General features: G+C 42.4%; 2 protein-coding genes across 5 annotated transcripts in view; one reads left to right on the top strand and one right to left on the bottom strand.

Moving 5' to 3' along the window:
• TTLL5 (tubulin tyrosine ligase like 5) overlaps positions 1-3417 on the bottom strand; it is a 226136-nt gene extending 222719 nt beyond the window's left edge. The window contains exons 1-2 of the mRNA XM_023537039.1: positions 3270-3417; positions 1829-1997 (exon numbers count right to left, since the gene is read on the bottom strand). Coding sequence (XP_023392807.1) covers positions 1829-1902 — 74 coding nt within the window. The 5' untranslated portion in view covers positions 1903-1997; positions 3270-3417. The remainder of the gene's footprint in view (positions 1-1828; positions 1998-3269) is intronic.
• A 253-nt stretch (positions 3418-3670) lies between these two features.
• ERG28 (ergosterol biosynthesis 28 homolog) lies at positions 3671-12133 on the top strand. Of its 4 annotated transcripts, none has more exons than XM_011370832.2 (6): positions 3671-3883; positions 5461-5629; positions 6108-6271; positions 8655-8749; positions 11180-11298; positions 11390-12133. In XM_011370832.2, the coding sequence occupies exons 2-6, from the start codon at positions 5565-5567 to the stop codon at positions 11541-11543; spliced, it is 597 nt and encodes a 198-aa protein (XP_011369134.1). In that variant the 5' UTR covers positions 3671-3883; positions 5461-5564; the 3' UTR covers positions 11544-12133. The 4 variants fall into 4 exon arrangements, with proteins under 4 accessions (XP_011369134.1, XP_011369135.1, XP_011369136.1 ...); XM_011370833.2 differs by having other exon boundaries at positions 8655-8745; XM_011370834.2 differs by lacking the exon at positions 5461-5629.
• The last annotated feature ends 1247 nt before the right edge of the window (positions 12134-13380 follow it).

Here is a 13380-nt window from a genome sequence, read left to right on the forward strand (position 1 = left end):
GTATGATGTTTCCCGGTATTCCCCACTTACAAGTGTTACTCAAAGACCACCCTATAGTGTGCTGATCTTATGCAAACTAAGCAAAAACAGTCTTCTTACTGTTGTCTTTAGGAAATAAAATTTAACTTCTTCATGTTTTACATGAATAATCTTATTTAATGTATTAATGAGAAAGCACATATCACTGTATCACAAGTCTTTTTTTTAATTATGATAACTGCATTTCAGTGTAATTTGTGTTCTTTGTAATGATATGTATTTTATTTTAAGTACTTAATATTTTTCTGAGAGGGGATCCACAGCATTAAAAAAAAATTAAGAACGCCTAATATAATGTGATCTATAGCACAAAGCCTCTATTTATTCGTTCATTTGGTTAGTCATTCAATGAGCAAGTATTTATTGAGTACCTACAATAATACTAGGTTGAACCAACTGAAATTGTCAATATTTGACTGTTTTTGACCTAACAAAACGATAATTTCATACAGTTCAACCTAATACTTGTTAGGCCCAACCTCTAAGCCCACTAATAAGAGAGCTATCTATGGAGTAAAAGAATAATCTTGAAATTGGAAAGACCAATACTTGAAGCAGTTAGAAAATTTGTGAAATGGGTAAGAGGCAGCATACAGAAAGCAAAAAGTCACAAGAAGGCAAAGTAGCCAGAGGGAATTATCCATTTAATTATCCTAAATGAGAATGACCCAAATATAATGTCATATCTCTATTATTTTCTGTAACCTAAAAGTAATGAGAAGTCTTTCCCCAAAGCTTTAATAATTTTAATAATGCTTCAATAATTTTTTAAAGTTATATTAGATAATGTAGTCTTCCACCTTATAATTCAATATTAGTGCCAGTAAGAATAATGCCTTATATTTGTATGGTACTTCATAATTTACAAAGTAATTTCATACACATTATTCTATTTGATTCTAACCACAAACCCTATAGAACAGCCTGGGAGACAGTATCCCCATTTTGCAGGTTACACAGCACACACATATGCAAGAGAACTTGATGAAAATCTTAAAAACTAATCTTAACTTTAAGCAAGTCTTTCTCTTTGTTCTCTGTGTTAAGTAACAATGTTAAAGGAGGCAAAACAATGAAGTACTTCAAAATTCAGTAAAATTAGGTCTGAATCTCAATCCATCACTTACTCTGAGTCCCTGAGCAAGTACTTCGATATTCGTGAGGCTGAGTTTAATAAAGTGGGAATAATAACATCTCCAAATTAAATGAGATATAGTAGTTAAAGCCCTTACCATCATCTATAGCAGCTGCATGTATCGTTAGCATTCACATTTTTATTATTATGAGAACCCAGCAATCGAGAAACTTGACTCTTACCTAAAAAACCTCAGGAAACAATGTGGTTCAATAGATGGAGCACAGGCTATATAATTTTAATGTCCTGCTACAGTTACTGTGGTAAGTCACCCGACTTCTCCATATTTTCATCATTCTATCATTGTAAAGGTTTCTGAGAAAGTAACGTGACCAATGTCACAGAGTTTGGAGATTTATTTTTCTTCAATAACTAAAAAGTTAAAAATCTCCTTTGTTAGGAGCTCTGATCTAGAGTTCACTGAGAGCTACTTCCTGCAAAATCTAGAGCTGATGTTCACTCGTGAGTCCAGAGCCTTATCTCATTTCAGATAGCTGATGGGGACCAAATAATAAGCTCTTGAATTAGATCATGGGTAGAAGCTAAAACCAGAGTCAGGCGATACCAAAGGAAAGATATTGGGTACAAGAGTAAAAGAGAACTATTTCCCATCCTAGGAAAAAAAGGTTCAAAAGCAGGCTTGATATTACTTACTCTTGGCTTACCACCTCCTCATCCTCTGAGGATGATGCTGTTTCCTCCAGGTCCCGGGCCATCACGACTGGCATTTCCTTTAGGGTTTGTCATGCAGTCAGCAGACGGGGGGCTCAGAGACCTTTCCTGGCACATAGACTGGATCAAACAATTTGGATGGCACTGATTCCTGTAAGAAAGCCAAAAGATCTGAAACACATGCAGTTATCTATTGGTTGATTATTGCTGATGATGTCTCAAGTAATAAAAATATTTACCTAACTGGTGCCCAATCTCTAGCTTACCTTTTATCACAATACTTCACATATGCCCTCCCACCAAATCAAGCTTTTTTTCCCAGACTGTCTTTTCTCTATGTATTTGAAGAACTGTTACTAAGTTAGAGTTTCTTATCTTTCTTTTAAATACTATATCCAACATGCACCAAAAGGTAAGACTTACTTAACTTTTAGGAAAGTCTGAGTTAGGTGAATTATTGCCTTAAACATAGATTCCTTGCTAGAAAAACCAGACCTGGGTTAAAAGTAAAAACTCATGATTTAAGATCCTTACAAGTATTTCTTTAGCCTCCATGACAAGCATACGGGTAAAAATATCCTCATGTTTTCACTAAAATAAATTCAACCACTGACCCAAAAGATTAATAAATTCTCCTGAATCAAGGTCATAAATATCTAGGGGGAAAAAAGGTCCTTCCTAACTCTCTCAAAAATTACTCTCCCTTGCTAAAAACCACAAACTATGACCCGAATCTCGAACAGAAATGAAAATTAGCATATTTCCAATTTCTAACAAATATTTTTTTCCATAGGAAAAATGTTCGTTGAGGAAGGAATAGAAATTACAGATAAAGAAAACTAAAATATTTAAATGATCATAATCCCATAATTCAGAGATAACCACTTGATGTCAATCTTTGCAAACTTCCTTTTTCTATATAAGTTATAAACAGAACCTAAAAATGCAGATCCAGAGGATCCCTACAGATCTTCAGCGGAACGGGCAATATCTAACAACCTCCAAAGGCGTTCTTCCGAGGATTCCCAATGGGATTTCTCGATCTTTCCCAAATGTTGGCATATCCTTTCAATTAAAACAAAACAAAACCTCCAACCAGGAAGGGATGCCAACCTGTCCTGTGCTGCCTGCAGAGCAGGGAGAGACAGGACGTTCGGAAGAAGATTAAGGACACTCGCCCAGGGAGCGTCCTCGCACTATAGGGATCAGCCTCTCAGCCCTTGCTCACCCCAATCCCGGGTAGTTCCTTAAATGCTCCCCACGGGAAGGACGCGGGCGACTCTGCCGCAGCGATTCAGCCTAGCGCGCCCGGAAACCAACAGCTGCTCCCGGACTCTAAGAGGGAAGTGCAGCGGCCGGCACCCGCCCAGACCCAGGAGCGCACCTCCCTCGGGTAAGGAAGTGCGCCGGCGTAGGCGTTTACCTGTCTCATCTTCCCATGGCTCGGGGCGGGCAGGCCGGGACCGCGCTCAGCGCCTAGCTCCCTCCTTCGCCAGCCGAGCGCACGGCGGCCGCGGACGGCTGCTTCCCCGGTTACTACAACAACCAACAAGCAACCGCCCGCTCGGAGTCACTGCGCAGGCGCCCGCTACCCCGCGCCGACAACGCTCGACTTTGGGTGCGGACGAATGTCGTCACCGCTGCGCAGCGCGGGCTCGGAGCCCGCTCTCAGCAGAAGAATCTTGACTTCGGTTTTCCGCTTTTTTTTTTTTTTTGCCCTCCGCCCCTAAAGGGTTGACGCCAAGCCCGGAGGTCTTCCGCCACACTCGACAGGCGGGTTCACTGCGTGAGGGGCGTACCGGGGCTGAGACTTGAGCAAGAGCATCCGGTGATTGGCAGTAAAGGGGTTCACGCCCCATCTCCTGCTTGAGCAATTCCGGAACAGCCAATCAGAGCGAGGACTGAGGGAAACGGCCCAATCCTGGAGCCGAATGAAGGAGGGGGCGGGAACAAATGGCTCAGGTAGACTTCTGGCTGGAGCTGTCTTGGGGTAGCGTCTTTGCTGTTGGTGCTGCTGCGCTGGGTTCCAGTCGCCAGGTAAGGAGAATATGGGAGAGAAGAAGGATGTAGGTGTCTGTGTGGCATCTGATTGAGGGTATCCAGGGAGAGGTAGCTTTTTGGGGGAAAAGGGGTTCGAGAGACCATGAGAAGGAGGAGCTAAGAAAATGAAGGCTTGATAGGTTCGGGGAACGAATGCATGGATGAATGAATGAGCGACCACTATGAGCCTAGCACGGTGCAAGGAACCTTCACTTTCTCCTGTAGTTCTTACAAAAACCCTTGAGATAAGTATTTTTTAAATCTCCAATTTGCAATTGAGGAAACCTAGGCTGTCAAGTGTAAATGATTTGCCCGGGGTCACACAGCTACTAATTGGTAGGGGCAAGATAAGATTGCGTTTCTCTCGGCTCAAGTTTTAACACCACATCTTTGCTGGGCTGGGCCAGGGCAAAATTTGAGACTAGACGTTGCATACTCTAGGAGGCCCTCAGCTTTAGGGAAATGGGGTTGGGGGATTGGTAGAGCAGTTCAGGAAAACGCTCAGGCTCTGCCCTCATCAGCTATCAATTGGGATTTCTAAGAGCTTCTGTGAAATGGAAGGCATCAGTTCTGTCAAAAAGAGGGGACATCCATGCAGCTTTTCTGACCCTGGGAAGAGAGAACCTGAGTCCTGATGAGGGAGGATAGGGGGCATCCTGGCCCAGGATGTAACTGCCAGTGATGTCCAGTAGAGTCCTATTCTCTTTGGACTTCGACAAAGTTCACTGTTGTGATCCACCTTTCCTCGAGCGATTTATCCATTCATCCTTCCTCTCAGCTCTTTTTTGTTTGTTGTTTTGGTGCTTTACACTGTCTTGAGCCATGGCTGACTTTAATATCTGTTTCATCTGGGTAGTGTGTAGGACCATACATCCACTGCCATAGTGTCAAAGGAAGCCTGATAAGTTGTCACCATGTCAACTCCAAGAAGTTAATCTGACAACAGATAAACCATGCCCCCCCAAAAAAGTAATGAAGATAGGAAGAAGTAATTCCATTATTAGATTCTTTATCTACGTAGGTTTTATTTAAGTCAAGCTGATTGAAATCAATGCTCAGCAAGGGTTGATCTTAGCGGTTTTTTAAAGAAAAGTACATAACCTAAGTGTATTTTCCATACAACTTGACTGTCTTCCTCAAAAATGGAAACTTCATCAAACTATTCTGAAAACAGTGAGGTGGTATTGCAATGTAGAATCCAACAGACTATGCTTTATATCTCAGCTCTGCCATATACTAGCTGTGTTACCTCAATCAAATCACTTAACTTGTTTGTGCCAACCCTCATCTGTAAAATGGAAATATTAATAGCACCTACAATACATATTAGGTGCTTCTCTCAGTGCATGGCACATACAAGTGCTCAATAATTATCAGCTATTATAATTTATCTTGCATCCCAATGCCAACATTGCTATTTCCTTCCCCGTATAATTGCATACTAGTTCTCAAGTCACAGCAGTTTATTTATTTTTAACTTTTAGATTATTATTCTAGTTTAGAGAGCATAGTATACCTGAGAACCAGCGTAGACAAAAACCTAAGGATGTAAATATTGCCCCCTCACACCATAGGTTCCACTCAATTGTGCACTTGGAAGGATGTCATCAATAGCCTGGAAGGTATCTCTTAGTAGGTTTATCATCACCTTTCAGCCACTTGTATTACAAAGAATGACATGAGAAACCAGGAGATAAGAAAAGGTGTTAAAGGACTGATTGCAGCCAAGAGAAGAGTTCTGATGTAAGATAATATTTTGGAAAAATTGCCACTTATTGGAAAATATACTGTTGATTCACCACTATTAGTATGACTAAATAGTGAAACCAGTTTCTGCAAGTCTTTCACAGAAATCCACTTTCTTACTTTATAATAATATTTATACACCTCTTCTTCTGCTCCCTTTCTTCTCTCCAGTTTTTCTGCTGGGTTTGTCATTTCTACCCACTGCATTATTTAGCTTTTCTCACTCTGGGTAAAGGTCATCATACTTTGGCTTAAGGCAAAGTTTCAAAAGCAGAGTGCTAACCCTGTGTAAGAGTGACACTTTAAGATAACTGGGGACAGATGAACCTAGGGGACTTGGCAGAGGAATTTATGAAGTGATTGACCAAAAAAGCTTAGTACAGCCCTCATGAGTGGGACACAGGTTAAGTACTGAGATGAGAGAGCTAATGGTTGAAGTAGTCTGTTGTCTCATGTCCTTTGCCTTTTTACTAAGACAAGAAACCCTCTCAGATTTGAGGAGAGTCATGAGCCGTTTTCTGAATGTGTTACGAAGCTGGCTGGTAATGGTGTCCATCATAGCCATGGGGAACACGCTGCAAAGCTTCCGAGACCACACCTTTCTCTATGAAAAGCTCTACACCGGCAAGCCAGACCTGGGTAAGAAGTCAAAGAACTGCATCCTTTGCAGGAGTGGCATAAATTGTGGTGCCCACACTAGGCTGTACATCAGGATAACCTAGGAAACTTACAAACAAATGAACAAAGCATAGGTGCCCATTTCCCTCTCTAAAACTATTTACTGAAACTTTCACCCCCTAGATGGGTCTAGGAATCTATTTTTTAATAACTTTCCAGGTGATTCTGATGCTGCCTACTCTAGCCTTTGGAAGCCACTAGAGTAATAGAGTTTGTGGATAGTACTTAGCCCTTTTTTCCCCCAAAGATTTTCTGAATACCTTTTATTCATTTTACACTGCCCTAGGCAATTAGTCTGTTAAAAAGAAAGAAAGAAAGAAAGAAAGACATTACAAGGACAAATGAAGAAAGAGAGTTACTTGGTGACTCTTGGATGCCCCCACTAGAAAGCCATAAAGAAGCTTTTCATGTTATCTCAGCCCTCCTGAGAAATCAGGTCATGGGATTCATAGCTACATTGCATGTTGCAGATGGAGCGTTACTGATCTAAAGTCTTCCCAAACGATGACATAGTCCCTGAGAAGACATCCAAGATCCCTCCAAGTTGGTCTCTCAAAATGAAACTTCATAAGGCCCATGGTTGCCTTTCCCAGTTTCCTGAGCCTCTCTGCTCAGAGTGTTTTCACATTTCAACTTGCGCTTCCTTGCGCTGATGCGTGGGGTAGCTTGAGCTGCAGCAGCATTTCACAGCAGCTGACAATTCTGTGTCACATTTATAGCTAACCCAGATTCAGGCTCTGACCTAGCTCATTTTCTGTAACATCTGGGTATAAATGAAACTAAATAGGCTAAGGCTCATTTTGAACAAAGCTGAAATACAGTAGGAGTAAAGAACCTAGAAGAGTGAGCAGGACGGTTCCACTTTCACCCTCAAACACTGCCCTCACGTGGTCCAGGAATCCTGTCTAGATTCACAGGGTTTTAGAGGTTATCTGATCTAGCCCTTTGAATTTAAGTTGAGACAGAGAAGCCCAGGGGTCATGTGACTTTTTGAAGGTCAGTAGAGCTGAGCAAAAGAAGTACGTGTGGTATGTGTCTGTCTGTCTGTCTGTATCCAGTCCAGAAGTAGAGACTGCCTCCTCCTTGGTGATGCGGGGACTGTCATAGTACTCTGCTGATCATAGCAGTAGAGTTTCACCTGATGCCTCATCTGGTTAGGGTTGGTGAAATATTCCACTTTTGTATCTCTCTAACTACAGAAATTTCCTTCATTTTTTTATCAGAAGAGCTATCAAATTGATTTATAAAGAATGTAACCCACTGGCGCTAACCACTAAATATTTGGTTGGCGTACGTGATTTTTTCTCACCTTACTACTATCCAGAGGTCATCAAGTCATGAAATTAATATCACTCTGGTTTTCCAAAGGCTGGAAAATCCTTAAAGCCCAAGTAAACTTCAGTTTTCAGTCGTGTCCCTTGAGATTTCTCTTGCTCAATAGACCAGCAAAGGAAGTATCTTTGCTGTTACTATTTTCGCATTCCGACCACTGAATGCCTTAGATCAGTGGCTGTACATTACAATCACCAAGGGAGGGGGTTTTCAGAAAAATGCTTATGCCCAGGGTCCACCTCCAGAGAGTATCATTTAATTAGTCTGGTACCCAGATCTTGGTAATTTTATAAAACGTTTTCCATTGATCTACTAAATGCCCAGGTTCAAGAACCACTGTTATGGTGGATTACCATCCTTACTTTCAGGATAAGACATTTACTGCAGCAGAGTCAGGACAAAGCCACAAACAGAGCAGGATGGCCTCAGCAAACACTAAAGAAACAGTCCTTTGTTCCACTACCTTGTGTACAGGAAACCAGCCTGGTTTGGGCTTTGTTTGAATAATATAGAACTGGATTCAAAAGAAGACCCAGGGACTTAGGTCTTTAAGAGATGTAGTCATCTAGATAGGTCCCAGTATTCCAAGTTCTCTCCCACAACAGCCTTAAGAGTCTACTGACCTCCCAGGTATCCTGTATTGCTGGACCACTCTCTATGACATTCCCCTAAACCTGTCCTGATCCAGGTACGCTGGGCTTCACCAATACCAGAGTAGCTTCCAGGGCAGAGGTATAAACTACTACATCCAAGTGGACTCTGTTGGGTTTCCACTCTTAGAACTCCCCTGCCCAGCTATAGACATTTGAAGAGGAGCTGAGCAGTTCTCATTTTGGAATTCCTTCCATTCCTCCTCGTTCCCATGAGCAGCACCAGACCCTCCACTCTGCCCAGCCAAAGGTAGTTCAGGCTCGGCGTCCTGCCTCCCCAGAGCCCCCAGTGAAGTAGGAAGAGTTTGGAGGGAACCCTAACCTTCCCTTTCTCAACACACTTGCTTTTTTCTGTTACATAGTGAATGGCCTCCAAGCTCGGACCTTTGGGATCTGGACACTACTTTCATCAGTGATTCGCTGCCTCTGTGCCATTGACATCCACAACAAGACGTATGTAAGGGAAGGAAGAGCTTTAGTAGAACTTTGGTTGTAAATCAGGTGCTAAGCATACCCACTGTGGTCCTCCCCTGGGAGACCTGTTTATTTTGATACATATTAGCCTAGAATACAGATAACAAAATGTTAACAGGTTCTGTTCCATCCAGGTCTAAAAAAAGTAATAGGCCTAACAGATACTTAAAGTTTGAAAATTCTTTGGAACCGACAGAGCACACTGGCGGTGCCATGATCCAGTGGCCTGCACCATACCCTTCTTCTTTACTAAAGAATCAGCCTTTCTTCTACTAAAGATGTAGTGTGCTCTTTTTAGAGCAGCCACCCACACATACCTTATTCTCACATTCCTCCTTAAGCAAGGAATGATCAGAAATCATAATCCATTAAAAAAGGAACCCACAAGTAATTGCTGTATGTTTATGCAGAGGAGGGTGAAAGAGAACCCAGGACTTCTGTATTCTGCCTCTAGGGTATTCAAATAGACTAGTGTGGAAGGAACAATTGCAGACAATCCTAGTCTCTTGTCTAGAGAATGCTGTAACTGGTGCTGGCCTCTGGAGGGGGCTCGAGCCTTGTTCCCAACTATAGTCATCACCACAATCAAAGTGCAGATTGCTCAGGTCAGTGGATGGGGCCACCGAAACGCCAACTTCACACTAAAATATTTTTGTCTTATCTAGATTCTCAGCATCTGGGGAGGAGGGGAGGTAATGATATTTACTGGGCCCCTCCTTTTGTGCCAAGAGCTTTCATCTATGGAACCTTGATTAAGCCTCCTCCTAGCAGCCCTGGGAGGTAGTGATTTTCATTCCTGATCTTGCAGATCTACACGTTAGAGACCCAATTAAATTAAAATGGGGAAGACTGACTCAAATGGGATTTGAAGCAGGGCTATGCGCCCTGCTATCTCTCCAAGTATTTTTTTTTTTTTTAATTTTTTTAACTTGAAACTGTGGTTTACTTGTTCTAGATTGACATATAATTTTGGAAACAATGTGGTTTAGTGGAAACAGCCTGAGGCCTGAGAATGAAAACAAGAGAATGGACTCTGGTTTCAGTTTTTTTGGTAGCAGCAAGTTCACTATATACCTTCTCTGCATCTCAGTCTCTTCATGTATAAAATGAAACTAGTGTATCTGTTCTACCTCTCAGGGTGACTGGGAAGGAATAAGGATGGAATCATTTTAAAGACCTTTGTCATGATGAAAATTGCTGATAGGTATAAGGAGTGTATCTTTTGTTTGCTTTAGGAATGAGCAAAAACAAGTCAGACTTATCTTTACCTCTATTACCTATTCATTTCCCCTTCTTCAAATATAGGACAGCGGCAAATGCCGATGTCTATTTCCAACCTCTTTTTAGCCTGGGACTTTTGTCCATGCACTTCTGATGTGCACTTTGATTCTTTTATCTCCCTAACTGGAAACTCGAAGTCAGCTCCCATATGTACATATTTATTAAATGGGATTTAATATAAATATGCACAGGAATGATAAAAATGAAATTTAAGATATTGATTCCTTCTGGGGCAGGGGGAGGCAGGAGAATGAGATCACGGTGGGATAAGAATACACAGGATGCTTTAACTGATATCTACAATATTTTATTTCTTAGAAAAAAGTATCTAAAGCAAAAATGTCAAAATGTCCAGGTTTGATGGAGCAGGGTATTGGTTGCACATGGGTAAACTATAGTATCCTATTATCTCTAATTTTTTTTTTTTGCATGTTTGGAGTATTTCATAATTTAAAATTTTTTAGTTAAAAAAAATATCAGCAATCCAAATGGTCAATCATCCCGTAACCTGTCTGTTCTCCACCTCTTTGCCAAAGCTGAGGAAAAAGTTCTCTTCCCATGAGGTTATCACCGTGTCCTTCATCTGACCATTTTCCTAGGATAAGACACAAAATAACCAGCCCACATTGCAGTAGCATCTAAAAGCCCCCAAGAGGTCTTTGATGCTCATTCCCCCATTCAAGCCCTCTATTCTGTGGCATCTATCATAGGAGCACTGGGCAGACCCTGGCCAAACACCTGCCAGGTAGATTCTGACTACAGAGCCAAGCCATTGTGATAAGCGGAATATGTAAGCGTGGTTGATCCAAAATTATCTACACCTCGTGGGATTGCCGTAATCCAGATACTGCTTTGCTATATAGCTGGCTTCACACCCTTGCTAAGACGTGGAGATCCACTGTGGGTGCCTGGACCATTCTCCTCGGAGTTTAGCAGTTGAAACCTTCAGTTTTGCCCTAGTAGAGAATAAATGGATGTGATCAAGCAGCCATGTCTTTCTCAGGACCAAGTCTCTTTTTCCTCTAGCCATAGTCACTTCCAGGGTTTGTGTTTGTATTAGGTCTGACCATGACTTTTCCTCTGCACAGAACAAGCAGTACTTCAGTTCCCATTTCTGTCTGCCCCCTTGTAGGCTCTACCACATCACACTCTGGACCTTCCTCCTCGCCCTGGGGCATTTCCTCTCCGAATTGTTTGTCTATGGGACTGCAGCTCCCACAATCGGCGTCCTGGCACCCCTGATGGTAGCAAGTAAGCATGCAGCCACCACCCGGCCTCCCATGAGAACTGTCCTAGCCCTAACAGACATACAAGGGACACTAATCTGTTCTCTGTATTTAAGGTTTCTCAATCCTGGGTATGCTAGTTGGCCTCCAGTACCTAGAAGTAGAACCAGTATCCAGACAGAAGAAGAGAAACTGAGGCCAGCATTACCACCTCCGAGACTTCGTCTTCCATCTTTGCTGTCCTATCCCTTCATCCTCTCTGCGCTTTAATTTCTTTTCTGCTCCATCATTAGCCACCTTATCCACTACTTGCCTTTTACTTTTGGTTTTGGGTTTTTTTACATTTAAAGTTTTTAAGATATAACATACATACAGGAAAGTATATAACATGTATGTAAAATTTAAAGAATTATTTTAAAGTGACTACTCTGTCCCTCCATCCAGATCAAGAAATTGTCAGCACCTCAGAAGCCCACTGTGTGCCCTTCCCCCACCTGCACCCTCTTTTCCAGCCTTCTGCTTTTTCCTTTTACTTCCATCCCTTGATTTGACTTGTGTGATGGGAACATGTGGACTATGAAACTTAAAACTGCTGCCTCACCCAGAGCAGCTGCCACCAAGGGCTGCTTCAAGGGGTTGTCCACCCGTGCTGGGCTCCTCTCTGCTACTGGACCCAAGACTCTGAGCCGCCCAAGGTACAGGCGATTCTTCTAAGAAGGGCTCTCCTGTGAGTGAGCATGGCTTAATCCTTGTATCTGCAGGTGGATCAGGGTTGGAAGAGTCTGGGCTGTTTTTAGACCTTTTGGTCAGCTGTATTTGCGTAAGAAATTTTGTAATAAATTGAAAAACCTCTGCTCTGATTAGTCCTTGTACTCTGACCTCCCTCGAGCCAAGGGCACGCATGCCCTCCTCTGAGCCTTAGATCTGACACAGGAAAATCACAGCTGTTCGCTGATCAAATACACCGTTGTAAATAGGACAGCTCAAAACCCAGGCAGACCTGGCTGCCTCCAGGTCCTTTGTCACTTGTTCATTTCCCTTGAAGTCAAATCTTCCTCCTCTCCTTCTCCACCTTAAGATTCTAGGTTCACAACTGAATAGTCAGGACCCTTTCTTGTTTTCTTCCTAAGAAACAGATTCTTGTAAAAGCAGAGACAGAAAAAAAGGGGAGGGCAGCATAGAAGAAACAGCTGCACGACAATGAAAAGAACACTGAACCCCAAGCACGACGTCCTAGAGCAGACAGCTGTCCTCCCAGCACAATCCCGAGGGGTTCCACAGGACTTGAGAGCCCATTCATTATTTAAACAAGTGCTTAATGAACACTTGCTCTATGCCAGACACTTGGGAAAGAGCAATGAATGACCCAGGCAATGACTCTACTCCCATGGCCCTTACCTAGTAGTCAAGGAAACAGATGATAAATAAGCAAACAAGTGAAAGACAACTCAGACAGTGATAAGAAATCTAGAAAACAAATATTATAGTAAAGAAGGGAAAGGGAATGCATAACTTACACCACCAGGAAGTAGGAAATAAGATTTTAGTTGAGACCTAAATGCCTTGGTATTATACGCAGCAGGTATTCAGGGCAGAGGGAGCAGCATCGGGAAGGCAGGATCAGTCTTGTTCAGCACGAGGATCAATGTAACTACAGTATGAAGTTAGGAAGTGGAAGGTAGGAGATAGGCCAGAAAGGAAGGCAGGGGACTGGTAAGGGCGGGATAGGAGCTTGAAATTGATACTTAAAGGCATTGGAAATCATCAGTTAAAGCTCTCTAGGTGGAAGGAACAAAATCTAAAACTAGCATAAGCAGTAAAGATAACATTGCCTCACAAAATGGGAACATTAAAAGGATTTAGGCTTCAGGAATGGTTTGATCAAGACTCAGCTCCATTTCTCTGTAATTCTTTTGGCTCTTTCTGCCTGTGTTGGCATCATCCTCAGGCTGGCTTCACTTACGGTGCTAGAAGTGGTCGTAGCAATTCCACTCACATCCCCACATTACTACATCTAGAAAACTAGCCCAGTGCTGAGAACTGTCTTTCCCTTACTCACCAACTACTGTAAGGAAGCAGGAAGAAAAGCAATGATCTTACAGAGGTA

This window comes from Pteropus vampyrus, unplaced genomic scaffold (genome assembly GCF_000151845.1).
Source record: "Pteropus vampyrus isolate Shadow unplaced genomic scaffold, Pvam_2.0 Scaffold177, whole genome shotgun sequence".
Classification (NCBI taxonomy): Eukaryota; Metazoa; Chordata; class Mammalia; order Chiroptera; family Pteropodidae; genus Pteropus; species Pteropus vampyrus.

What these genes read in the sequence shown, in the direction of transcription:
- ERG28 (XM_011370832.2), top strand. Translation starts at nt 5,565, where the DNA reads ATGAGAAACCAGGAGATAAGAAAAGGTGTTAAAGGACTGATTGCAGCC. An exon ending in CACCGGCAAGCCAGACCTGG is followed by an intron (nt 6,272 to 8,654) that starts GTAAGAAGTCAA and finishes TCTGTTACATAG; the next exon opens with TGAATGGCCTCCAAGCTCGG. An exon ending in GGCACCCCTGATGGTAGCAA is followed by an intron (nt 11,299 to 11,389) that starts GTAAGCATGCAG and finishes TCTGTATTTAAG; the next exon opens with GTTTCTCAATCCTGGGTATG.